Genomic DNA, 26,427 nt, shown 5'->3' with positions numbered 1-26,427 from the left:
ATTAACCCAAATAGGCCGTTCATATCTACTAGCCTATTACATGCATGAGAATATATTTATTTCAAAATTTTTTATTATATTAAGAAAATAAAATAAAATTTGAAAATTTACTCATCCAATTTATGAAAAACATGTTAGGTTATGAATAAAATTATAAAAATCTTGTCAGCGGATAATTGTTTATTAAATGTTACAAAAAAACCAGTAACCCTTAAATTATAGATTTGAGTAAAAATAAATAACTCAATACATGCCAAATTAAATATCAAAAAATAAAATCAATAAATTTAATTTAATTAAAAAAAATTCACTTTAAAGAAAACAAATTTAACAACGATCGGAAAAAAAACCCCAAGGCATTCCTTGTTATTTTAAAAAAGAAAGATAAATCACATAAAAAGATAATAAAAAAAATATTAAAGGATGAAAATTAGAAAAAAAATTTATAAAAAAAAACCCAAGGGAACCTAGTAAACTTGAGTTAAACTCTTAAATCATCAATCTGTTAAATTCTTGACCCGAACTCAGCTCAGGAGCTCAATATCGAAAAAATTAAATGTTAGAGGATGAAATCAATAATTTAATTCAATTTTTAAAAAATTCTTTCACAAAAGCTAAATTTAATTAAAAAAAAAAGCAACCCAAGTTATTTTCAAAACGACTATAAAAACTAGAGAAAGTGAATTAAAAAATAACAAAATGCTAGAGGATTAGAAAAAAAAATTTTGAAAAAATGAAAAAAACCAAGAAAACCCGTGTCCACTTCATAAATTAAGTTTAATCTATTAATTAAACATTGTAAACTGTTAAATTTTACACCTGAACTCAACTAAAACACTAAACACCTAGGCTAATTAAATGTTAGAAAATCAAATAAAAAAAATCTAAAAAAATCTTGCAAGGTAAAAAAAAGTGATTAGACTTGACATGAAAAAAAACTAAAGAACAATGAAATTGTAAATTTTTTTTTTGCAAAAACCATCTAAAAAACACAAAATAGTAATAAAAAGAATATGAACTAAATCTAATAGATGAAAAATATCTATTGGTGATGAAATTAAAAAAATTCTTAATTTAATAAATTACTCTAAATAAAAAAAAATGCAATAAAGAGAACAATGAAGAAATAAAAACACACCTTAATTTCATAAATTATTCTAAAATTTGTAATAAAGAGAATAAAGATGAAATATTAAGTACAACAAACATTAGGGGTTGATTTAATTTTTTTAAAGCCAAGAAAAAAATCGTGTAAAAAAGAAAATGAAAAAACAAAGGTCTCATGGGCCACCACAGCAACAATTGAGCTACACACGCTATTTATTTGGTTGCTTTGGTTTCCACCCTAGAAATATGGTTTTGACCGCTGGATAGCTCCGTATGTGCCGTTTGAAAGCAGTAAATGCTATTCATACATTTTTGTTTTTGTTTTTATTTTTTTATTTATCAAATCACTTTAATGTTCCAATAACACTCAATAACTACCAAATCACATCTAAATGATAAAAGAACATCATTTTTTTTTTCAAAGGCAATGAAGTAATGTACCTATTTAAAAATTAAGTCAAAGACTGAAAAGCCCTTGACCTAAGTTATTTTTTTTAATATCTTTCAAGGGCAATTAAATAATCATATTATGCAAAAAAAAAATGTAAAAATATCATCAAACCCTTCCATTTCTAGTAAAGACCAATATATCACGTGAAAAACACTCTTCTACCCCTAAACCCAAGCCCTATTAATTTGCCCACCAAGGTATAAATTAGTATTTTACTGTGCAAATCAGTATTTTAAAACAAATTATATTTTTAAAAACTACTCTCCATTTCAATATCATACACCCTTTAATTTGGATGTATGTATAGCAACATGCCCAACCACATAAACACGCAAACCATCATTAGTTAACACGAGTGAGATTAACTCACAATACCAGCTGCTTTCAGAAACAAGATCACAGAAAAATCAAAGTGGGCAATATGAACAAGAGGACCGTCTCAATCCATTTTAGATCATCCAAAAGGGCCTCAAATCAAAGCTTTATCAGCTTAAAAGATGATTAACCATTATATTTACATTAACCGTAGGACTAATTTTCCTAGTTTGGGTAGACAGATATCTTGCCAACAAGCTCAGCAAGAAACCTTATCCAACTGAGCAGTCCTATAGCCTAACGCCAAGTCAGCTACCTGTATCTAATTGTATCCATTTCTAACGTTCTGAAGCCACAAGAGCAATTTGTGGCTATGGTCTTTTAGATCCCAAACTGTACTGTAAATAAATTAAAAAAAAAATTATAAAATAAGGGAGGAGAGCGGTTTTCCTGGGTCAATTTTTTTCATTCAAAGAAGCAAAAATGGCAGCCACTACCATGATGACGGCTACTTCTCTCCCACAATTCAGTGGCCTGAGACCCTCAGCTGCCCCTGTAAAATCCCTGGTTAGTGACATATACTAACAAGAGCTAGGGTAATTAAGGTTATCTTCTCTTGAACATATGTAGACAATATTGATCGAAGTTATTTCTTCTTGTACATCATGCAGGCAGCTGTTCAGCCTACAAGGCGAAAGGGAAATGGAGCCCTGGGTGCTCGTATGGATTTCATTGGTTCACCCACAAATCTGGTAATGATTTTTACTGCTTTATCTATTTGTTATCTTGCAAGAGAATTGAACATCCTTCTTACAAGGATTAAATAGGGTCTGAAGCAGTTTATGCTCTCTAAATTGTCAGATAATGGTGACTAGCACAAGCCTCATGCTATTCGCTGGGAGATTTGGGTTAGCCCCATCAGCAAACAGGAAGGCAACTGCAGGATTGAAGCTTGAAGTGAGGGACTCGGGGTTACAGACTGGCGATCCAGCTGGTTTCACTCTTGCTGATACCTTGGCATGTGGGACTGTTGGTCACATAATTGGTGTTGGAGTTGTTCTTGGTCTTAAGAACATTGGTGCATTGTAAAAATCTTTATAAGCATCTTGATTGAAGTACTTTGCTTTTAATTCTGTCTGTACCGTTTTCCTCCCCATGTAAATGCTTCTTTGTCTGATATTTTGAGGAACAGCTTGTCGTCAGCTATCAAATTTTGTTCAGCATCATGTTAAGATAGAACATACCAGATGGCTAAAGAGTGAAGACTAAAGAGAAAAAATTAGAAAAAATGAAGCTGCAAATAGCCCAAAAACTGTTAAAATATACCTTGTGTACTAGCTAGTTAAATAAGTACATATGCTATGGTGGTTTGTATTAACATCTATAAGAATAATTTTGATTTTAACATCAATCTATAATTTATATATACATCAAATTGATGTTAAGATAGCTTTTCTTAATGGAGAATTAGATGAGAAGGTCTATATAAAACAACTAGAGGGTTTTACTCTACTAGAAAATGAACATAAAATTTGCAAATTGATTAAATCTCTATATGGTTAAAAAAATCACATAAGCAATGGCATGAGAAATTTAATTTGCCAATATAATTGTTATTTTAATGTATGTCATATATTGTACTAGATCAAATATTGTTTTCATGATATGTAAATTGTCTAGATACATAAGTAAATTAGAAAAAAAAAATTACAAGAGTGTTTGGTTACTTGAAAAACACTATAAATTTTGGATTATTTTATAATAATTTTCTAGTTATACTTTAAGGTTCTATTAATGCTAATTGAATAATTAGTGCAAGTGATAATAAGTCAACCTTTGGATGAATATTTATTTTAAGAAGTGGTGTTGTTTCTTGGACTTCAAAGAAACAAACATGCATAACTTATTTTACAATGTAATCCAAATTCATAACTCTAGCAATAGCAAGTACAAAGATAAAATAATTGAGAAATATGTTATTGGATATTAGGTTATGACCACAACCGATGTCATCTATCTTTTTATATTATGATAGTCAAGCAATTATGTCTAAGATATTTGGTAAAATTTACAATGAAAAATCTAAACATATCAGTTTGAGACATGAATATATAAGATAATCAATTTCTGACGGTATAATTATCATTGTGTATGTCATATCTTGTAATAATCTAGTAGATCTTTTCACTAAAAGATCTCTTAGGAGATTTAGTTATAAACATTTCTGCTAATATAGGATTACAACCATTTAATTAAACTTATTAATAACACTAACCCAACTTTTACTAGTACCTTTACTAGTTAAGAGTTTCATGGGTAACAACAAATTATTAGTACGAGTGGTGTATACTAATTTGTGTATGAAATCGAGACTAAAAAAATTACTATTCAATGATTAACACTTTTAATGAAATCTTAATGTAAGAAGTAAATTTCACCTTTATGAACATATAAAATGGTGTTGCTTCAACAAAAGTTTGAAAAACTATGTAAATATTCATGAATTCAAGAAGTAGCACAAGATCATATTAGTGCTAAAATAATGGTGAACTTTTGTTTTGGATTAATTGGATCATGTGTGTGCTATTTTCAATTCTATTGAATGAAATCCTAATTTTAGCTTTTTTGCCATCATGATTTCATTAGAGTTTTGAAATGCTTATTATAAGGAGATGTTTAAATCTAGATATATCTTTTTTTATGCATGAAACATGGTGCCAAGCTAATATGAGGATTGTTGTTAAAATATAACTAGTATATTAGATAGTTAAAGAGAATTTTATCCCACATTAAAAATGTAAAAGATTTTGTTGTATCTTATAAAATGAGGGACATCAAATCAATATATTTAAATGTTAAAGGGAAGGCTAAAATTGATATATATATATATATATATATATATATATATAACATTATGTAAAATAAATGATTTTTATTATTATTTTCATAATTAATTAATGTATGGCATACATTTTTTACAGTATCATTATGCATGACATTTTCTGCTAAGTTGTTCAAATAATTTGAATGAAAAGTTGTTTTTTTAAATTTTATAAACATTATGGTCTGAAGAGGTATGTTTCTAAACTTTACAGACACGTTGATTTGAAAAAAAATATTATTTTTTTTATAAATACTAGTTTGATGCTGACATAAATTAATTAGAAACAATATTTCTCTCTCTCTCATTTTCCTAAACAAACTCTCTGTTTATATTTATAAAAAACAAAACATAACTTCTTAACAAACTTATAAAAGTTATTGTGTATAAGTTTAAGGTTTTGTTGTATTCTAAATGTATATTGATTTAACTCTACAACAAATATAGTGGAAACAATTAATACCTTAAAGATAATGATCTTCACGCCTCAAAATCTATTTGTTATATCCATTGAAATTACAAAATTGAGGTCCAATAAGCATTTTTAAGGAAGAAAAAATTAATATTTGAAGAATACTAAAAGGAGTTTTCATGATTCTTTATGCTCTTTTTTATCAAACTTGGTACAACTAGTTGATCAAGTTTTGGCTCGGTTTATTTTAGATTGGATAAGATATTAATCTAGTTAAACTTGAATAATTCGACAAGTCAACCCGCTACTTAACTTGGTCAAATTTAAGTGGATTTTAACCAGGTTAACTTTGTGGATTTTTATGTTTGTTGTTTTTGTCAAAAATGATATCTCTCACTCTCTTTTAAATTTTTTTGTCATAATATATTTTTTTTCATTTAAAAATAATCAAAGCAATGTCGTGTCATTTTAGAATAAATTCAGAGGTTCACTTATTGATTTCATACTGACCGAACCAAAACATGACCTTGGCCTTTGAGCTGGGTTACATCCTAAATTGGATGCTATAACTATGGTTTGGCCACCATTAAATGCAAGGTCTGAAATCAATACTTAAAGCTTTAAATATCACCCTTTTTAATCCATAATTTCTAGTGAATGCATTAATCAAAGCTATAAATATCCCACTTAAGACTTAACTAAAAAGAAATTTGATCTTGATACACAAAAAGTCTAAAAAATACTTCAACTGTTGGAGGGTCTACACAAACAGGCAAGAACTATCAGATTAGCCCTCATTAAGCAGCCCTTGAAAGTTTCAACTAAATTTGTCAAACTTGGAAGGCCCAGTTCCAAGCTCCTTCTCTCATGTGACAAGATCTGTCAAATCCATGGTGGGATTTGTAAATTGCCAATTTCACATGGGGACATGAGATATCCTGTTAGTGATGATGAGATCTTTTGAATATAGCACTGCTTAATTTATTTTTAATGGATTTTTGTGATTGATTTGAGAACTCGAATCGTTAACAAAGCACAAAAATGAGATTCCCAAGTCAAAAGTTCAGTACTGAGATGGTGAAAGAAAGCTGGCAAAGAGATAGGTTTCCACTAAGTTGGATTCTTATGCTAACCACTACAGATTTTTCTATGATCAGCTTCTTGAATTATGCTGCCCTTGCACGTCTCGCCATGATCATCTGAGAGATTATGTAGCTAACCACTCTAGATTTTTCAGATCCATTCTTGATTATATTACATGCTTCAACATAATCATCAACATAAAACTGAAACTTTTTTTTTGGATAAGGATATCAAACTAAAACTTGCTTGTCCAAGTGATCAACCACGTTTTTAAACTGCAATTGGCATGATGCTTTTTACGGTGAACCGCAGTTTAAAAGTGCTTGTCTTGATTAGTTTCAAAAAATTAACTATTCTACTCGGTGGGTGTGAACCTTCCTTTTTCATAGTGTATTGTTGAGGTTTTTCTTTTTTTAATCACATAGTTATCAGCTTAGGTAGCCATCTTGTCACCAGTTTCAGCTGAAAATTTCCCAGACATTGTACATGGACAAAGACAGCTATGAAGCTTCCTATAAAAGTCTAGACACCACAGAAGAAAAGCAAGTAGCAAATTCAATTCACCTGCTGGATGCATTGAACCCAACTCAGCATGACGTCACACCTAACAAATTGAAACCAAATTTCCAGTCAAGCAAACATGCAACCCCACATGAACCACCATGTCTCCCGTTAATTCATGTGTCACAAACAAGGTTTATTTTTTCTTTTTTTTATATGGTGCCCGTACCAGCTTATACGCATCATGACCAATCCAACGGTGGATGACCCTTCTCGCATACAAGCTTCTTCAACTATCCCTTCTCGCAAACAAGCTTCTTTCAACTATGGCTTGCTTGACCCCCAGTGATACCAGAAGCAAAGGATACTGTTTTGTGATAGGATTTGTTGAAAAGGGTTCCACTGTAATTCTTATGAAATGGCTTCCTGTTATCATCAGAAGAAAAAATATGATAGATTGATGCAGAAGCTTTTATTCATAATCATTCCCATTAAGATAAAAACATACATCACAAAAAGGGTGGATATTTATTTCATTACATGATAAAAAAGGTTGCAAGATACAGTTCATGAAGAAATGGAGCCTGTAAAAAACTAGGGCTTGGATAAAAAAAGCAACCCCTCATGAAAGAGGAGGTTGTCATGGCAGACTGTATAACTTGCTGCCACGGCCAAGACCCTAGACGACGAGGCACCGAAAAGTCGAACTGCCAAAAGCAACCAGATAGACAGACCAGTAGTGGTAACCCACCCTTCGAGGAAAACAGCGACCCAACCATCACGTTCAGAAACATGATTACAAAAACAAAGGAACTGAAAGCCTGATATGGACAGACTTGACACTGGTACTTCACGAAAAAGCTTCAGCCAAGCATGGTAGTCATGAGGCTGAACTAAAACACCGAGTGATAACACCCTGAAACATTTAGGGAAAAAAAGAAAAAAAGAAATGAAACCTGGAACCAGAACTTGGCTACTGTATTCTCAGGGAACGGTGGCCACGAAGAAACTAGCACTTCTAACAGATTCCCAGTGAACGGAAACCTGAGAAAAAAAGAGGGTAAATGGCCACATTCCCGGGAAAAGGGAACCCAAGTACTGATGGTAGTGGAAAGACCCATAGCTGATGGGCCCAAAAACTAAACAGAGCTGCAGCGGGCGCTGCTGCTCACAAAAGCTGACTATTATCTGAGGCTTCCTGCTTCCTGCTTACTCTGAACCCCCGACCTTTACATCTGCAACCCTAATCTTGGATTAAGTTTTTAACCTTTCACCAATTAGGAAAGAATATCGCACCTCCACAACCTCTCCACAAGCACATCAACAGTGCTGCTGCTAATAGCATTGCAGTGCTGGAGATTCAACCCCAAGAGGGTCCGACCCAGTTTTATGAGGGCAGGTAAGCTCTTATCAGATACCATAGAGCAACCTGACATAGAGAGGACCTGCAGATTGAGCTGGTTTGAGCGAGCCATGGCTGCAATACCAGAATCAGTGGTTGCACACTTTGAGACATCAAGGTCAGATAGCAAGAAACAATTTTCTGCTATTGCCACCAAACTTGCATCGGTAATCCTCCTGCATCCATCAAGATTTAGCACTTCAAGAGTCCAACCATGCTGCTCAGTCATCACTGACACCACTTTGTCGGACAAATTGACACAACCACTGAGGTCAACCTTCACCAAGCCAGCCTCACAGTTCTCAAGCACTGCGAGAAACCCAGCATCAGTTACCGCCTGAAGCCCACTCAATTCCAAATTCTGCAGTTGCGGGCACAACTTACCCAACAAAGCAAGACTACCATCACCAAAACCAGGGCAGTTGCGGATGGACAATGCTCGCAGGGAATTGCAAGGAGACAGCTCAGGCAAGTCTAGCTTTAAGTCCTTAATCCCAAAGCAATTCACGAGAGAAACAGCCTTCAGATTTGCACCACAGTTTAAAAGGGAACCAAAAAACCCAAATTGGGTGATCCTGTGGCACTCCTCTAAAAGCAGGCTCTCGAGTGACACTGCAGATTTTGCAAATGAGACGAGTCCATTGTCAGATAAGAAGGAACACTTGTTGAGGCAGAACTGTTTCAAATTTGGGCAACCCTTTCCCACAGCTTCAAGTCCAGTATCTGTCAATCCCACACAGGATGCAACTGTTATGGACTTCAACTTCTGCAACCCTTGGCCATTACCCATGACCCAAAAACCCCTCTCGCTGACATTTGAGAGGCTTGTCAGAAAAAGATCAGTTACTGCCTTGCCATAGTGTCCAACAACAGCCAGGGACACATCAGTGATGTTCAAAGCTTGGAGCTTCACCTTTGTCAAAACATTTGTGGCGGAAGATACTAGGGCTGCAATTCCTTGATCCCCAATAGCTGGGCAGTTTTTAATTGAAATAGACTTTAGATTGGTGCAATTTTGGCCAACAGCTTGCAGACCTTCATTACCAATGTTTGTGCAAGATTCTATCACTAGATCAGTCAGATTGGGGCAGCTCTTTGCGATTGCAAGCAAACCCTTGTCAGTAATTGCAGGGCATTGGGAAAGATCTAGCTTCTCTAGCTTGTGACAGCCATTTGCAATCTCTGATAGACCTTCATCCCCAACAGATGGCAAATTCCACAGGGAAAGAACCTTCAGAGATGGGCATCCACGAGCAATTGCTCTCAGGCCTACCTTTGTCACTCCTTGACTGGAATTGCTTCCACGGATAAAAAGCTTGCCCAATCCTCCCCGACTTGCAGTTCCAACAGCAATGGCTGCAAGTCTAATATCTGTGGCCTTTTTCCCCTCCAGGCTCCTGGACAGATATCCATCACCCTCGATTTCCTCATCTTCAACCTCACTTTTCACTTGAGTGTTCTTTTTAGCTGATTCGTTCTGGCTGCAAAGCTCATCCTTGCAGATATTGCTTAGAAGACTAAGCCAACGCTTTGAAACACATGCACAGGCGCCTCTCTCATCGCCTCCAGGCAAACGTCTGAAGATTTCAAAGAGGCATTCATCTGGCAAAACTTCAATAGAAGCTTGCTTTTTCTGCTCAAATCTCCCTTCAGTGAAGACAAATGGAGCACTGATGCGAGACCTCTTGCGTGAAGGAAAGTACACGTCCACAGGACGGCTGATAGACAAAAAGAGGTTCTGCTCCTTATGGTTTGTGAAAATTGGCCCCCCGGGGCAAAATTCATTTTCACCTAAAAAACAAAAATCAATACCCTCCATTAATAAAGTAAATCCAGCCAGCACTTATCAAACAAATACAATAAATTTACTGCAATCAGTATCCTCCAAAATCCAAAAGCACAAATGTTTTAAGTTGATAATTAATTCCTTTAACAACTACAAAACAGGTTCTTTATGAGTTTCAAGACTAACGATACTACAAGTGACTAATAAACTTACAAGAAACGCAAGTTAAAACAGATCATTACCAATAATTATCAAAATGATTATTGGTCAAACAACAACATGCACATATCTCAAACGAAACTTTTCAATCTTGATCTTATGTGCAAATTCCGATCAACAATTATTCATTGATTAAGATCTGAAAGGCTTTATCTTTTTCCACCAGTAAATTGTTTATACAAATCAACAAGCCATGGTGAATTCGAATCTGAATAATAAGATTACAGATTTCTTTTGCTCATACGTGCCCAAAACAACAACATGCAGTTTACGAAATGTCTGATTTTCTTAGACAGTATCAAACGCCCTAGACCCATATACAGACAGCATCATCAAATCTCAAAGAACAATTTCTCTCACAACAAACCCTCAGGTCAATCCTAACATACCTGATTTACAGCTACATACCAAAAACCAAAACAAACCCCAATAAATACATTTGAAGGCAAACAACAAGCCTTTATCTTCAAGATCTATCTTCAAACATAGCACCTATCCTATAAACCGAGTCTAAAAAACCTATAACTTTCAAAAGAACTCCAAAATAAGCTCTAAAGATAACCTCTCCAATAGCAAAATTCATTAAAACCCATACGGTCAACAAAAAAAAATCCCAAAAAAGAAACCCTTGTGTATCAGACATCAACAATTCCATATGACCAAAGCAAAGATTATATCAAAGCTAACTAGACATATAATTCAGCAGAGAAAACAAAACAAATAAAAAAACATGGAATTTAAGAACATAAAAGAAAAATTCAGAGTCTTTACCAGCAAATCCAAAGACCTTAGACATGGAAGCAGCTCAAAAAACCCTGAGAGGTAAAATCCACCCAAAAACCCTCCAAAGAGAGAAAAAAAAAGAGAGGCCGAGAAGATAAACACCAGAAAAAAACTGTATATATCAGAAAAACAAGAATTCATGAGAGATGTTTGAGCTGCAAGGACATGTGAACCCTATTAGATAGGGGAAAAAGGGGAGATAAATGAATGAAGAATATGTGTTTTAGCTAATGAGAGGCTTTTATTACAGAAAGTGAAAGGGGGGTTATGGTACATGACAATACACACCAGTACATCCCACATGCAATGAATTTGCACATGAGAGGAGGTGGGGTTGCTTTGTTATGTTAATATTCTCTTTCCACTTTTCGATTCATTGAATACAGATAGTGGTTTTGCTTTTTCTTTTTATTTTTATTTTAAATTTGAGGTTTTTCAAAAAAAAAAAAATATATATATATATATATATATATATTATTTATTTGAGAATAGTTATGTCTACGAGGATATCTAGTTTGGGTAATTACTTATAAAACCTAACTTGTAGCCTAACTTTCAGTCAAGAGTTAATCTCGAATTCATCAAGATTAATTTAATTTTTTTTAATAAAATAATATTATTTTAATAAAAATACCTGTTTTTTTTTATATATATATATAAAAAGATGAGGATTATTCTTCATTATCATCATGGATTGTATACGAGGAAAATATTTTATTAATAAAAAATTTGTGTTGTTTTGGTTGAAAAAAGTTTTGCATACTGACATAATTATATGAAAAAAATTTGTAAGTTAATATACTATCCTGTTTATTTTTACATTTTAAATTTTTTTAAAAAATATATTAAATTTTTTTATTATTTTTGTTTCACATTAATATTTTTTTATTGTTCTAAAATCATTTTGATATTTTACCTTAAAATTAATTTTTAAAAAATAAAAATATATATATATATCATTTTAATATATTTTTAAATAATACATGGTGCTATGATATACTGTTATATAAATTTTAGAATTTTTTTATGGATAAGTATTTATTTAAATTTATAAAAAATCGTATTTCACCAATTATATATAAATTCAGTATGAAAAATGTATTCATAAATTATTTTCATACATTTTATCGCATCCCTGTGTTAATTGCTATCGGGATTCTTCTGCGTGATTTCTTTTCTATAGAGTAGTTTTTTCACAGCATCTGGAATTATCTAGAATCATGAACACGGATGAGATCAAGAAATAGATCTTGATTTTCAAAGGGAAAGAAAATCAAGAAACTTTGAACGTGTGTGAGTTAATAAATTGCTACTTATGATGCAAATGCAGACACAATTAAGAAGTATTATTCTATAAAATACAAAATAAAAGGAAAGAAATACAAGTCCATGTACGTATTTTGAAACCCTACTTGTGCTGCCATGCGTTGTACTTGTGAATATATATATATATATATATATATATATATATATATAGTAAGATAAATTAATCCTCTTCACATGATTTTTGAAGAGGGTGGAATTATTTTATGGCACATTAGATTTTTTTTCATAGCTAATTTATAGCAAAATATGGGGAGTTTTTCGCACATAATTTCTTCCCATTTATGGACAGGCAGCGAGCAATGGATTCTTTAAAAGATGAAAGGGAGAAAATCGATGGTCACCATCGCATCTCGGTAACCCTACCACTGCAGTCCGTCACTGCCACCAAGCTTCGATATACATTATATAATTATAAATTATTTTTTAAAATATTTTTTATATTAAAATTATGAAAAAAACATATATTTTCATGGAACGCGCTTGCAACGCGATTCAAAACGGCATCTTGAAGGCAAATTGAAAGGCATTCAACATATCCATTAATTGCATGAAGTCTCCCTTGTCCACACAACCTAGAATCATAACAGAAAAGTAGCCATCGATCCCTTCTTGCTAGATTTTAATGGAATTGCTTTTGGTCAGTGCCCCATGTTCATAACTTTTAAAATCATTCAACCTAACAAAGAAGTTTTAATCAACAACATTTAAAAAAAAAAAAAAGGAAAGATTACTTTTTACGTTTACAAGATGTGTTGTAACTTTGTTTAAAACTTAGATGGTGTTTGGGTAAGCGGTTGCGGCTGCGTTTTACTTAAAACGCAGTTGGCAGCCGTTTGATAATGAAAAAAAGCGAATTACTGTTCATGGGTCCCACATGTTTTTTACGTTCGGACCGCAGGTAAGGAAAAGCAATGAAATCATGCTTTTCACGCACTGTGCATGCTAATTGCACTGTTCACTGAACAGTGCAATTAGCATGAACAGTGCACACTAATGCATTATTCACTTTTTTTTACGTGTATTAAATGTTTTAATATTTTTATTTTTTTATATATAAAAAAAAAAAAAACACTAGTTAAACAGTGCACACTAATGCACTGTTCACGTTTTTTTAGTGTATTAAATTTTTTAACATTTTTATTTTTTTAAAAAAAAAAAAACTAGTAAAACAGTGGACACTAATGTACAGTTCATTTATTTATTTAGTGTATTAAATTTTTTAACATTTTTTTTTTTCAAAAAAAAAAACACTAGTTAAACAGTGTACACTAATGCACTGTTCACCTTTTTTTTTTTCAGGGTATTAAATTTTTTAAACATTTTTTTTTTAAAAAAAAACACTAGTTTAAAGTGAATTAAATTCACTCGTACTGTAATGTGAACAATATTTTTTTCCCGAAAAAAACTAGTATAGAGTGAATTAAATTCACTCGCACTGTAATATCAATTTTATACCTGATAATATTTTATCTACGCTAAAAAAATTATGAAAACTGTAATTCTTATCAGATAAATTTTGTACATAATGGAATTATAAATAGTTTAATGGAATAATAAAAAATATTTTATATAAAATATTTTTTATTTCATGATGTAATATAAGTAATTAAATTTACAATATTTAAATTAAAAATCATTAGTATTAATATATATATATATTATTTTATAACCTCAATTTGAAAAGCATTTTTTTAACCAAACACATTAAACTACTTTTTCTTCAACCTCAACTTCAACCACAGTTTTAACCAAACATCTATTTTTTCAAACCAACCTCAACTAAAAGTACTTTTTATAAAACAACTTTTTTTAAACCACAACTACAAAAGCTACCGCAATACCAAACACTTAGACCCGCTTAAGAGATCAACTTGAAATTTAAACTGATTTAATAAAAAAAATAATTTTTATTATTAATCCGGTTAAAAGTTCAAGAAGATTCAATGAGTTGATCCAAACATGGCCATCAACCTATTAATTTCTTTTTTTAAAAAAAAAAACTTTATTTTAATTATTTTTTCTAATAAATAATAAATCAATCTAAATTAACTTTTTTAATTTGTAACTCGACCTTGCTTGAAGTTGCATGGGAGTTAAGTTCTAAAACTAACAAGCTTACAGAAGCTAAAATGAGAAAATATGGGAGTATTTGAAAATACAGTTTAATTCATGTTTAAAAAATATAATTTTTTTTATTAAAATTTATTTTTTGAAATTTTATGGATCATTTTGATATGTTGATTTTAAAAATAATTTTTTAAAAATAAAAAAATATATTATTTTAATATATTTTAATATAAAAAATACTTTAAAAAATAACAGTAAATAGTTTTTAAAAAATAAATTCATGTGGCTTTCATTAAGATTGGGGTCCACGAAGGCTTGATTTCAAACCACATGGAATGGAAAGATTAATTACCCGTGAAGACGTGACCAGTTCTGGTCTTAGGAACGCGTAATTGATTTTAAAGTGGATGTTGAATTTTCTTAAATTCGAGTTTAGTCTCTCCTTTTTTTTTTCTTTCTTTTTTTTTAAGAATGAGAGGGTGATCTGATTAAAATTATGTTTTTTATCGGGTTTTATATTATAGTATAGAATATTTTTTAAAAGTATTTTTTTATTAAAAATATATTAAAATAACATGTTTTTTTAGTTTTTATTTTATTTTTTACATAAATAAATTAAAATTATAAAAAAATTTCAATTTAATATTTTTTCATGTAAAAAAATATTTTAAAAATTACTACAATCTCAAACACGTTCATTTATCCTATTCAAGGTATGAATTGCTAGTATATCACATAATTTGAATCTTTTAAGGAAAAACAAGGATGCTAAATGTCTCTTTTAAAAAAATTAAATATTTAATTTTTAAAAAAACTCAAATAATATTATTTGAAATAAAATAATAAATTATTTAAGATGATCTGATCAAGTTTAATACAGGTGTGATCAAGTTAAAATTAAATAACATTTATTTTAATAAGATATTAGAAAATTTTAATTTTGATGTATTAAAAGCTCCACACTCATTTTACTTTGAAAAAACATCCATGCTTAACATATATTTATATTGGAGAAAACACATGAAAGGGCTACTTGAATGTTTTTTTTTTTTATGTCCTATATTTTGGTATTGTAGTTCAGTTATATTTTTAAAAATATTTTTTAATTATTTTTTAATATTTTTAGATTGTTTTAATATATTGATTTATAAAAATAAAAAATAAATATCATTTTTATATTTTTAAAAACAATATTTACTGCAATTTAAAATATAAACTCAGTAGATTTGTGTGATTCAATTTGGAAAATTGAAAATTACCTCACGATGAAGGAGTGTTTTCAATTTGGAAGCTAGAAAACCAATTAAGCAAGAGTTAAAATGCTAACAATGATGATAGCTTTGAAAAAAATGATCCATGTCAAGATCACTTGCTTTCTTTATGTTTAAACTTTGACTAATGGCCAAGAAAGGTTAAAATACAGTAGAAGAATATTAATCAGTCACAGCAAATGGATGTTTACAAAGGAGAAAACAACAAACTTGTAGCTATTTCTTCTTTGCATGGAGGTCCAAAGTCTTGGATCATACAATGGAGAATAGTTCTCCCTAATATTCTCTTACACATTTCTGTAATTAATTTTGAAGCATTCAAGATTTGGAATTCCAAGTTATTAATTTAAGTTCAATTAAGTCGTGTGATGATGAAGCTGGGTTAAAATAATATTTAATTTCAATTATAGTATTAACATAATTTAATTAATTGATATACACTATAGTTTTGCATGAGTCTTATTGAAAAATCTCTTTTAAAATCGTGATTATAAAAAATCTATAATTTATAGATCTTTTTAAACTTTAATTTTCAAATAGTATTCACAACAATTACTACAGTGTCTAATACATATTTACAATCCATAACAAAAAAACTTTAACATGGTAAAGAAAACAAGAAGTATTAATTACTTGGTTAGAATATTATGGCGGTGATAGAATGGATGTGTGATTATGTATTTTATATTTTAAAAGTATAGAAATTTACTAAAAAATTATTAATGCATTTCTAACAAGCTATACTCTTATTTTTCATGTATTTGTCACTTATATTACGAGACATTATGTTTAAATAAAGTTTTTCACTAGAAGAGATATAAATAATAAAGACATAAATATATATAGCTGAAAAGAAACAAAAACAGAAATATAAAATAAATAAGTTTTTAAAATAAATTCATGTATTCTTGAAACATATAGTATAACAAAATATATCTTTTTTCTATTTTTACTGTTTTGCTTTCTTCTATCCCAAAATAGTAATCAAAATCTAACGAAACGCAAGCTTGCTATACACAGCCACAAACTTTGAAAAGTTAAATTTTTTTTTTTTTTTTCGAAAAACACGGTGGATATAAAGTTGGACCCTCTTGAAAGGATCTTGACTAATAGTTTGCAAATAAGCAATAATTGATGCATTGATGAGATGTGAGGACAGGTTCTAGGAATCTGACTGCTGAGGCCCCCATTTTATTTACCTTCATGAACAAGCCTAACACCTCTCTCTCTCTCTCTCTCTCTCTCTCTCTCTCTACCATTATCATAGTAAAAAAATACTATCTTATTATTATAATATAATAAAAATAATAATCAACAACTTGTGTTCTTGCTCCATGATTTTCCCAGTACATGCATTGATCCAACCTCGTAATCTCCTAACGTATCTCTTCTAGGCATCCTATCTATCTTGGTTGAAGGAATCAACGCATAGTTCTCCTAAACATATGTCTCCAATTTAGAAATCCTATACATGCAAAGAAGTCCATCTCGTCAAATCCTGTGCTTTTTCCTACTCAACTTGATCTTATTATAATCAGCTCAACAGATCCAGTTGTATCTGTGCACTGATCATGTCATTGCATCCTGACAGGAACTTCAAATTATATATATATATATTATATATATATATATATATATATATATATATATTATGCAGAGCTAGAGCATGCATGTGAGCTTCTTCTATTGGATTACGTTGCAGTACTTGATAATACAATTATACAGAGCAATATTGCTCTTGACAGAGTGTATTATTATACGGTATTTCACGGGCATCGATCCTTTTCTCTTCTAGCAATCTATTTTCTGGGCTTATATTATTTTATTATACGTATGACTTGCTTAAGAAGAGGTCAAGGAGGTCTCTGATACGTGAAAGCTGGCTAGTGGATTCCCGACTTTTAAAATTTTTTTTAGAATATACTATACACGTACGTACATATGTATAATTATTAGGTTTTTAATTGCTGTTTTTGCTCTTAATTAGATTATTAAAGTTTATATTTTTTCAAAATAAATTCAATTTTTTTCATAAATTCCAATCAAATCAAATCTATTAACACATTCTAAAAGAAAGTAACATCAATTTAATTATATCCTTGGTTGTAAAGAGATGTAGTTTATTTTAAATAAATTTAATTTTAATTTAATTATAAGAAATTGTCAATAAAAAAAGTAAAAAACTAAGAAAATGTTGTGGGGCTTGATGAGGACCTCCATACCCCCATTTATGAACACATTCTAGGAAAGCGGACACACAGAGATGATGATGATGATAGCACTGATTAGCATGGATGCATTATTTATGTGCAGGTATGGCCATGATCTTGATGCTGATCTGAAATTCCAGCACCCAATGTTCTTGTACATGCATGTGTAATTCTTTTATATATAAATACCCATTTGCAATTAATTTCATACCATAAAGTAAGAGAGATTTCAGGAACATTATTTCATAAATTTAAAATAATCGAGATGCCAACTTATATTCTTCATTGTTCATGTGAAGATGGGAGGAGGTGACTTTCTTTTTTTCTTTTTTCTTTTTTTTTTTTTGCATTTTCCTTTCTTCTTCTTCTTCTTCTTCTTCTTCTTCTTTTCTCCTTTCATTATCATTTAATATTTTTTTTATTTTAAATTTATTTTCATGAATCATTTCAATTTGTTTTCTATAAAGTTATTGCAGTTTTCAATAAATATTTCAGTATTTAATTTATGCTTAATTTTATAGACATTTATTTTTATAATCGTATAATTAAGTAAAAAATAGTTAAAAAATAAAATCCTTAAACTCAATGGAATCCATTATACAAATCACGGATTTGATAGGTTAAGTTACGAAGCTAGCCGATCAAATTAATATGTTGTCGTCTTATTTTTTTTTTTTAAATCCAAACCACACATTTTACCTATTGCCCATGCTATCTCTAGACCCATCAAGTCGATTGGGTTATATCAGGACAATTTACACACGATTTAATTTTAAATTCAGGTTAGACAATGAATCAGGATTGAGAGATTTCAAGATTGATCTATTAGCTGAATTTAATAATAATATCAAATAGTTCCTTAAAACTTAAATGTTCTTTTACATTCAATTTTTTTTTTAATTTGAGTCGCAGTATAGCACGAGTGTAGACTAGCATCTTCAAACATATCAAGCTCCCCCTTAAAACTTACTTCTCTAATCACTAACCCTAACCATTGAAATGTGAACACTGGAATATTTGGATTCATGACCAAGCCAAGGAATTAAGGGTCGTCGATGTTGAGTTTGGCCAAGGCATTAGGGATTCTCTGTTATCCAGCTCTCTTGACTAAAGCTAGCTAGGGGATCCATACATTCCCAATTCCCTTTCAATAAAAGCAGGCACTTGCCTTTGTTTATGCTTTCTTTCCCGTCTACTTGGTCTTTCCCCTTCCTTAAATTAAGAATTAATATCCACTTGAAAATATCTTTTTTCTTTTATGGATATGCATTGCCATGGAATCCACGAGCCCAATATTATAAAAATTATTTTTGCCCCTCTCCTACACCCTCAAAATCATGAACTATTTGGTGTCACCAACTCAGCAGATTTGTATGTTCATGCACTCGCTCAAATATTTGACTATTTGGTTCCAATCCTCCATGCATATTTTATATTTTCTTTTCTTGGTCAAGTTGATTAAACATTGTTAACTCTTCGTTAATTACTTTTTTATGGGGTTAAATATTGATTAAACCCCCCACTTGAACCATTTTTTAGTCTGTCGTGCAGGGCCACCTTACCCATCTTGGTTGCATATACATTCCCCTTTGGTTCCCCCGGGAACTTATGTTTTTCAAATTAATTTTTATTTAAAAAAATATTAAATCAATGTCTTTTATAAATATATTTTGATTATTTTAATATATTAACGTCAAAAATAATTTTTTATTTAAAAATATATATTTTCAATTAAAAAATAATTTTAAAAAACATCATTATAAAACACTCACAAAATGTTATTATGCAAGACCATAACTCCATTAATGTACCGGCTTCTTCTACTGCTATAATCGAAAGCAGTGGCTAAGCTAGGGTTTCAAGTGAAGAGGGGCAAAAGGTTAAGAACTTTTACTGATGCAAGAAATATACTAATTGTTTTTTATATCATGTTTGAACAAAAAAATATCCATAAAAGGAAGTTTTTTTTTTTGAAATTGAGAGTAAGCTATTCTCTTGTTAAAGTAATTTAAAATTAAATGTAACGGTTTGACAAGGATTATTTCGAAAATACATTTTATATTTTAAATTGATATTTTATAACAAGTTTGTAGCGGTTGGATTAATTGTGAAAGCATTTTATAAATCAAGATAGAAAATTAATCTCTAAATTATAATTTTTTCCCCCTAATCATCATCTATAAAAAGACAGCAATTTAAGACACACATATTTAGCTCTCATCATGTTTTTTCCTGTAGAAAATGGTTTTTGAGGACGACGAATCAAAGCTTGCCCACAAGAATTAATGGCGTCGACCCCATCTCGAGGCTCTTTTGAAGAATATTGTCGTGGACAAATGCAAATCACAAGTGTTCAACCCTTTTTCATCCCTATCCATGCAAAGACAACCACATGAGTTCCATACGTGTCCAAAACGTTGTTCTCCCTCTCACCTTTTTGTTTAAAATTTAATGGAATATATATATATATATATATATGTTTGTTTTTGTAATTTAAAAATATTTTTAAAATATATTTTTAGTATTTTTAAATTATTTTGATGTATAATGTTAAAAATATTTTTAAAAAATAAAAAAATATTAACATATATTTTAATATAAAAAATTATTTAAAAAATAATTATAATCATACTATCCAAACAATATATTAAATGCTTCCATCCTGACTCCAAAATCAAAATTATTTTTCAAATGTTAGTTACTATTTATTAGGCGGGGCCTCCCACGATGTCTTTTTCAAAAAGCTGTGTGAAAGAGAATAAAAAAAGGAAAATTTTATTATTTTTTAATTAGATAAAAAATAATTTTAAAAGAAACAGATTTTCCAATGTAAATTATTAATTTTGACAAGTGAAACCGTGTGAAGACGAGAAGGGATGCCTTCCATTCCATCAAAAAAAAAGAAGATTAGATTAAAACAAGTGTGCTCCACACCCACTTTCTCTGCAGGAGGACACGATTTCTTGTCAAGATTCAATGTCTGCATGTGTTTGGAGAGGGCATTTATTAATTTTGCTGAGTAGAAAAGCAGAGCGTTTCCACGCTCTCAATTATTAGGTCAGAGTATTTCTATTTGCCTGGGAAGAAACACATGCTCATAAAACCCTGGATAATCTTTGATAATAAACCATTACAGAGAATTGTGAATCACATGGTTAATTAGAGCCATGAGACGAGGTCCATTTAGGAGGCTAAGCTACATGCAAATGGGAGTCAACAGGCAACAATATATTTATCTCTGTTTTTTGTTTGATTATCAATGATTCAACACTCTTATCTCTGTTTTTTGTTTGATTATCAATGATTCAACACTCCCATGCTTGAAGATCCTAACAATGGAGAATTTAGTTTTGTTGCTCGTTATATGAGAATTGATTCTAGTTTAGATGTTCGAAAACTAGCATGAGATTACCAGGTGATTACAAAATTTAAAAGATAATAGTTTAGAATTCATGCCCCTGTTCTTTATTTTTATTTTGAATCATAGTTCCTACACTAAATTAAAAGATTTTTAGTTAATTAAAAGATATTAGTTTAGAATTCATGCTGTAACATTTAGGTGTTTGTGAGGGTTGTAATAATTGTTTTTTTTAAAATTTTTTCATCAAAATAATTTAAAAACATAAAAAATAATTTTAAATAATTTATTTTTGAATTTTAGCACATCCCGCACTCTCATACAGTAGCATTCGCTTGCAGAACTTTTCATATTCCTTGAAGGAGGATCTGAAGTTTCAAATTTCTTCCCATGAAGAAAGTGTTTGGTTGGTATAAAAGCTAGCACATTGGAGCATATATACATACTTCTTATCTCACCAATAATAGAATGGTCTATACGTTTCAGTCTACTAAGAGTGGAGATTTTGCAGGAGATAAACAAGTGTGGTAGCGGTTGCTTTTCAAATAGTTTTTCGTGTCAAAATACATGCAAATGATTTTTTTTCATTTTTAAAAAATCATTTTTAACATCAGCACATCAAAACGATCCAAAAAATACAAACCGCACTTAATTTTAGCAAAAAAAAAAAAATTCAAAATTTAATGAAATACAGGTACAAACACAATGCCAAACGATATCGAACTCTTGAAGAACACAAGGAAAGGCAGTTTCAAAACAGACTGAGAATTTGGTCCAGGGCTTCATTTTTTTACCACTTAAACTAGAATGGAATTTCTTGTTTCCCTTTTTCTTCTTTATGATCAATGTCAGAATTTGTTACTTAGAGAGAAAACTTCACTTAGGGTTTCGATATAATGAGAAGTCGCATAGAGATAATTGTAATTTTGAGGTTGATGTGGTCTTCAGCCCAGATCATTAAGCCACACTTTGTAAACTTGTATCACTCCTACAGTGATCTGGGATCAGGCACAATCCCTCTCCAAGAAGACCCTCTACAGAAAAAAGGAACCTGGAACAAGACTGATCATCGAAAATTAAAATCAATAATATATACTGATACTGGAACAAGAACAATGCAACATTTTTCCAGTTGCAAGCAATTTGTAACGTGGTTGTTCAAGATAAAAAAACAATCCTTAAATTAGATCAAAGTTTGCCACACGAATGCCGGCGCGGTACAATGGTGATGCCTTGATAGGTTTCAGAAGAACTGTTACTAGTAAGTAATGGTGCTCTGGCAGAAGGCAGATGAGCTCGTTGAAAATACTAACAGTTATACATTTTCCTTTCTGGGCAATCCAGAAGGTTTGAAAACAACAAAAGAACAAAAATAGGCACCTGTAAATATATTTGCACTGAAGAACTATATGGGAATCAAACGAGGAAAGAAAAAGGATCCGTAAGAATATCCAAGCTTATTCAGTCATACAAGCCTTCCTGTTCCCAGACATCAACAAGAAAATCCACCATTTCCTGGCATTTGAATCCAATGAGCAACGAGGAATGGTGAACTAGATTTCCAAATGATAAAGCAGAGACCTGGGCAGGAAGATTTTTGACTTACAGCAAGAGGGACAGGTCGAGAAAAAGGCCTGTTACTCCCGAGTAGACTCTCATAGGTGGCATTCCAACTGCAAAACATAGAGTAAAAGAACATGAGTTAACAAAAAGCAAAAATGAATGCCATAACATAAATGCAGACAACAAAGTGTTCTCAAAACATCAAAAACACTACTATTGCAGGGATGTTTGATAGGCAAATTCCACAAGGGTGTTGTTGCATTTGCGATGGATAAACCTCATGTGGATATTGTATTTTGCAGGAAAAAATCAGTTCTAAGCCCTGAGATGTGATTAACTAAAAACTTTAAAGTCAAGCAATTGTCCAAACTTGGAAATTTGTGTCCATATTTTGAAATTCAAATAGTTAACTTGGAGCATCGACCAAACAAACTAAGAAGACTTGCAAGAACATTTGGTTTTTAAATGGCTCCATGCCAACCAAGTGCTTCACATATTTAAAGTATCCAAAACAAGGGATGATATTTCACCTTATCATGGGCTCTCGAACTTGAGTCCTGTTCTGAGTTTTTTTATTTCCAAGCCATTGCTGCCTTGTTTGATTCCAGAGAAGAAGACCTACAACCAATACTGCTTCTGTTATTTGGATACTTCACCTGACAGATGCATCAGTAAAGAGAATGGCGGAATGAAACAAAAAAGGAGAAAGACTTGCAAAATTCTTATATTTTACCAAGAAGAAACTCCTGAACACATACACAACAGAAAAACTCATGCAAAGACTCTAACAGCCTGTAGCCTTGTTGCAATTAATCCAAGTTCCGAGTGGAAAAAGGATAAAGTGGCATGTTAACTGAGACTCCACAAAAGCAAACAGTTACACACAGAACAGGCAGCAGTCAGCTTAAGCAAAACATTTACTCAGTTAAAGACTTGAACTTGCCACGATTAATAAATTCAGGAGGGTTGCTAGTGCTTCCAGCATTACAGCAGGGATCAAGCGGCTGGTTTAATGTGCTAATTGATGAAAGGCTTCCCTGGGAATGCACCGCGCTATTCTCCATTTCACCTGTACTAGTGCTCCAGAAATCATCCGACATGCTATACTTTTTTACTAATCGTTCTTGACCTCTCAGTCCCTTTGATGTTGCATCAGCCTCACTAATGGTTGGGGGTTTAGCACAGCATCCAAAACAACCTCTGCTCTGTTACAAATCAGGTTTCACCACAGATATGATTAGTACCAACTATCAACAATTTGATGCTCAAATATTTCAGCAGAGGTAAAAAAACATTGAAGTATAAGCAACTATCAACCTTCAACATCTTTTTTAAGAAATCAGTTTCAGAGTTGCAAGTGTATCTATCACCCAATAGGGATCAATAATTCACTCGAAGTATAAGCAAAGCTTCATAGGATAAATAGCAATCAGAAAGGCAGGACTAGTCAAGCTACAAAGGATAATGTGCAATTGCTGCAAATTGATTGGCAGAAAAGAGCAATGGCATCAAATTGTTTTAATTGTTCACCTGATGATGAGCACAAATACCAACCCAGGTAGAATTCTAAAAACAATAAAACTTGTATATTTGAAATGCATGACCATTGATCTTGCAAACCCAGTAACCTATATATTGCAATCAAATTGAATCAACACTTCAACTTGCAATATACAAAGTAACATTCAGCATTCATAAAAACCTGCCAGGATAGAAAGCTCTCAACATCATAATTTCCTAATTCCTTTTCTGAAACAAAAAAAAAAGGAGAAAAAGAAAAAAAAATCATAGATATAGAAATGTACTCAATTCCATTAAAACAAACAGAGATCATTCATCAGAAAAGATGCAAATTTAACCACTCACATGCCCTTGATACAATATCAGTTCAGGCCATTCCTAAACATAGAATATGAGTGTACTGCTAATAATACAAGCTATGCGTTCTTTAAAATTAAATCATCAGTTCATTTCTTAGCTAATACCCAAATAAAACAAACAGATAAAAAAAACAAAGAAAAAAATCTCCTCACACTGGAAACAAACTTGCATTTTCTCTTAAACGATTTCATCCCCAAAAGCAAAAGAGCCCGAAAATAAGCTCCGGAAAACAATACAAATGAATAAAAAGGTTTCTTCCCGAAGCTTCTCCCAGTTTGAGTCAAGAAAGAACACCTAGAATACATACCTCCTACAAGGAAAAAAAAATCCTATTCAAAAGAATAACCCTATGTATAGTATATCCAATTAGCCATCACTTCAAGGAAAGAATGGCAAATCAGAAAAGCCAATACAGGATTCTCTTGTTCACTCCACATAAAGCTGGCTTACAAGACAAGCAAACACAACAACATGAGATTCCAAATCTTAGAAAAAAGACAACTTAAACCACACAAAGAAACCTTAAAATCCTTCTATTCAACACAGTATTAAAAAACAGCACCTACCCCCATCAATCGTGTCAATTTTTTTAAAAAAAAAACTTCAGCTTTTACTAATAAACTCAGTATTCAACAGTTTTTTTTTTTTTTCTCATTTAATTTTCTTGAAAGTCGTCAAGAAAACTGAATTTCTCCATAAGTAAACAAAATATCATGTAACGTGTAACAAAAAACCATATTTTTGCAAAAAGTGAAAAAAAAAAAATCACAAGTAAACAACAGGCCCTGTATTAAGGGAATCAAAAAGCTTACCCCATGCATGCAAAAAGATGAGAGATCCAGGGAGGAAGGAGTCCACACAATTGCATTTACAAGCGTGACAAGATATATTTTTGCAGAGAAAAACTAAATCCAGGAAGGAGAGGACTATCAATTCTGCACTCAAAATTAAAAATAAAACCAAATCAATAATCACAAAAAAAAAACTGATCTGAACATTAACATGACATGAAAAAGGTGGGTGTTTTGCGATTACCTCAAAAATGACATGATTGAATTAGATAAGGGAAATTGATTGATGGGTTTTACTCTCCTTCCTGGAAAAAATCGACCACCCTCTGGTTAGTGATTCAACCAAATGCTCTCTGTCTGTGCCTCCGTTTCTTCTTCTTCTTCTACTACTTTTTTTTCCCCTAGAAAAAAACAATAATGAACGGATTATTATTTTTTATTTTTGTAAAAAGAGGGCTGGTTTTAACTTTTAAGCACCATTCAGATTTTGAGGATTTAATGGGGTCCACAGTTGAGATGCTGCTAATCGGCTGCTACTGCATGCAGCAAGCAACTCTCCCGTATTGTATTGTTTATCGTTTAATTGTGTTTTTGAATTTTTTTATATATGTTTTTGAATTTTAATTATATTTTTATATTATTTAAATATACAGATATAAAAAATAAAATTTTAAAAATAAAAAAATATTATTTTAAAATATTCCTAAAAAAAAATACTTTAAAAATAAATTTAATTATTTTTTTCAAACAAGTTTAAAGAACAAAACAAGCGTTTTATTTGGTTAGGTAAAAAATATTATTTTAAAAAAAATTAAAATTTTATTATTAAATAAAATTATAATTTATCAAGTCAATTATAATTTAATTTAATTTAAAATTTAAGCTTGAAATAGATAGATTAATTTATAGAGCTAGAGCTAGTGGAATTGAACGAAACTAGTTCAATAAAAATTGATGAATAATGCCAAAAAAAAATTATAAAATAAATTTTAGAGGTTAGGATGGCATTGTTTCATGTAG

At 31.0% G+C, this 26,427-nt stretch overlaps 3 protein-coding genes across 5 annotated transcripts; 1 reads left to right on the top strand and 2 right to left on the bottom strand.

Annotated features, from left to right (window-relative positions):
* Window positions 1-2,219: 2,219 nt before the first annotated feature.
* On the top strand, window positions 2,220-3,075 carry LOC118050279 (photosystem I reaction center subunit psaK, chloroplastic). Its single transcript, XM_035060582.2, has 3 exons — window positions 2,220-2,440; window positions 2,545-2,625; window positions 2,735-3,075. The coding sequence occupies exons 1-3, from the start codon at window positions 2,357-2,359 to the stop codon at window positions 2,960-2,962; spliced, it is 393 nt and encodes a 130-aa protein (XP_034916473.1). The 5' UTR covers window positions 2,220-2,356; the 3' UTR covers window positions 2,963-3,075.
* A 4,180-nt stretch (window positions 3,076-7,255) lies between these two features.
* On the bottom strand, window positions 7,256-11,191 carry LOC118050280 (EIN3-binding F-box protein 1). Its single transcript, XM_035060583.2, has 2 exons — window positions 10,929-11,191; window positions 7,256-9,943 (listed from the first exon to the last, which is right to left on the bottom strand). Exons 1-2 carry the CDS (start codon window positions 10,951-10,953, stop codon window positions 8,028-8,030), a joined length of 1,941 nt encoding a protein of 646 aa, XP_034916474.1. The 5' UTR covers window positions 10,954-11,191; the 3' UTR covers window positions 7,256-8,027.
* Window positions 11,192-22,235: 11,044 nt separating this feature from the next.
* Window positions 22,236-25,853, bottom strand: LOC118050281 (uncharacterized). Of its 3 annotated transcripts, XM_073409741.1 has the most exons (7): window positions 25,652-25,853; window positions 25,429-25,551; window positions 24,266-24,363; window positions 23,679-23,935; window positions 23,266-23,353; window positions 22,779-22,845; window positions 22,236-22,687 (listed from the first exon to the last, which is right to left on the bottom strand). In XM_073409741.1, exons 2-7 carry the CDS (start codon window positions 25,435-25,437, stop codon window positions 22,634-22,636), a joined length of 573 nt encoding a protein of 190 aa, XP_073265842.1. In that variant the 5' UTR covers window positions 25,438-25,551; window positions 25,652-25,853; the 3' UTR covers window positions 22,236-22,633. The 3 variants fall into 3 exon arrangements, with proteins under 3 accessions (XP_073265842.1, XP_034916478.1, XP_034916477.1); XM_035060587.2 differs by lacking the exon at window positions 24,266-24,363 and having other exon boundaries at window positions 23,679-23,940; window positions 25,652-25,848; XM_035060586.2 differs by lacking the exon at window positions 24,266-24,363 and having other exon boundaries at window positions 25,652-25,847.
* Between the last annotated feature and the right edge of the window lie 574 nt (window positions 25,854-26,427).

Source organism: Populus alba, chromosome 6, assembly GCF_005239225.2.
Source record: "Populus alba chromosome 6, ASM523922v2, whole genome shotgun sequence".
Taxonomy (NCBI): Eukaryota; Viridiplantae; Streptophyta; class Magnoliopsida; order Malpighiales; family Salicaceae; genus Populus; species Populus alba.
The sequence above is the reverse complement of the archived record's forward strand: the minus strand, read 5'-3'. Positions and strand labels throughout refer to the sequence as shown.

Excerpts from the sequence above, each read along its gene's own strand:
- LOC118050279 (XM_035060582.2), top strand. The coding sequence starts at position 2,357 with ATGGCAGCCACTACCATGATGACGGCTACTTCTCTCCCACAATTCAGT. Across the intron at positions 2,441-2,544 it reads CTGCCCCTGTAAAATCCCTG|GCAGCTGTTCAGCCTACAAG; the intron begins GTTAGTGACATA and ends TACATCATGCAG. Across the intron at positions 2,626-2,734 it reads TTGGTTCACCCACAAATCTG|ATAATGGTGACTAGCACAAG; the intron begins GTAATGATTTTT and ends CTAAATTGTCAG.
- LOC118050280 (XM_035060583.2), bottom strand. The coding sequence starts at position 10,953 with ATGTCTAAGGTCTTTGGATTTGCTG. Across the intron at positions 9,944-10,928 it reads TAAGGTCTTTGGATTTGCTG|GTGAAAATGAATTTTGCCCC; the intron begins GTAAAGACTCTG and ends TTTGTTTTTTAG.
- LOC118050281 (XM_073409741.1), bottom strand. Across the intron at positions 23,936-24,265 it reads GTATTTGTGCTCATCATCAG|AGGTTGTTTTGGATGCTGTG; the intron begins GTGAACAATTAA and ends GTAACAGAGCAG. Across the intron at positions 22,846-23,265 it reads GTTCGAGAGCCCATGATAAG|TTGGAATGCCACCTATGAGA; the intron begins GTGAAATATCAT and ends TATGTTTTGCAG.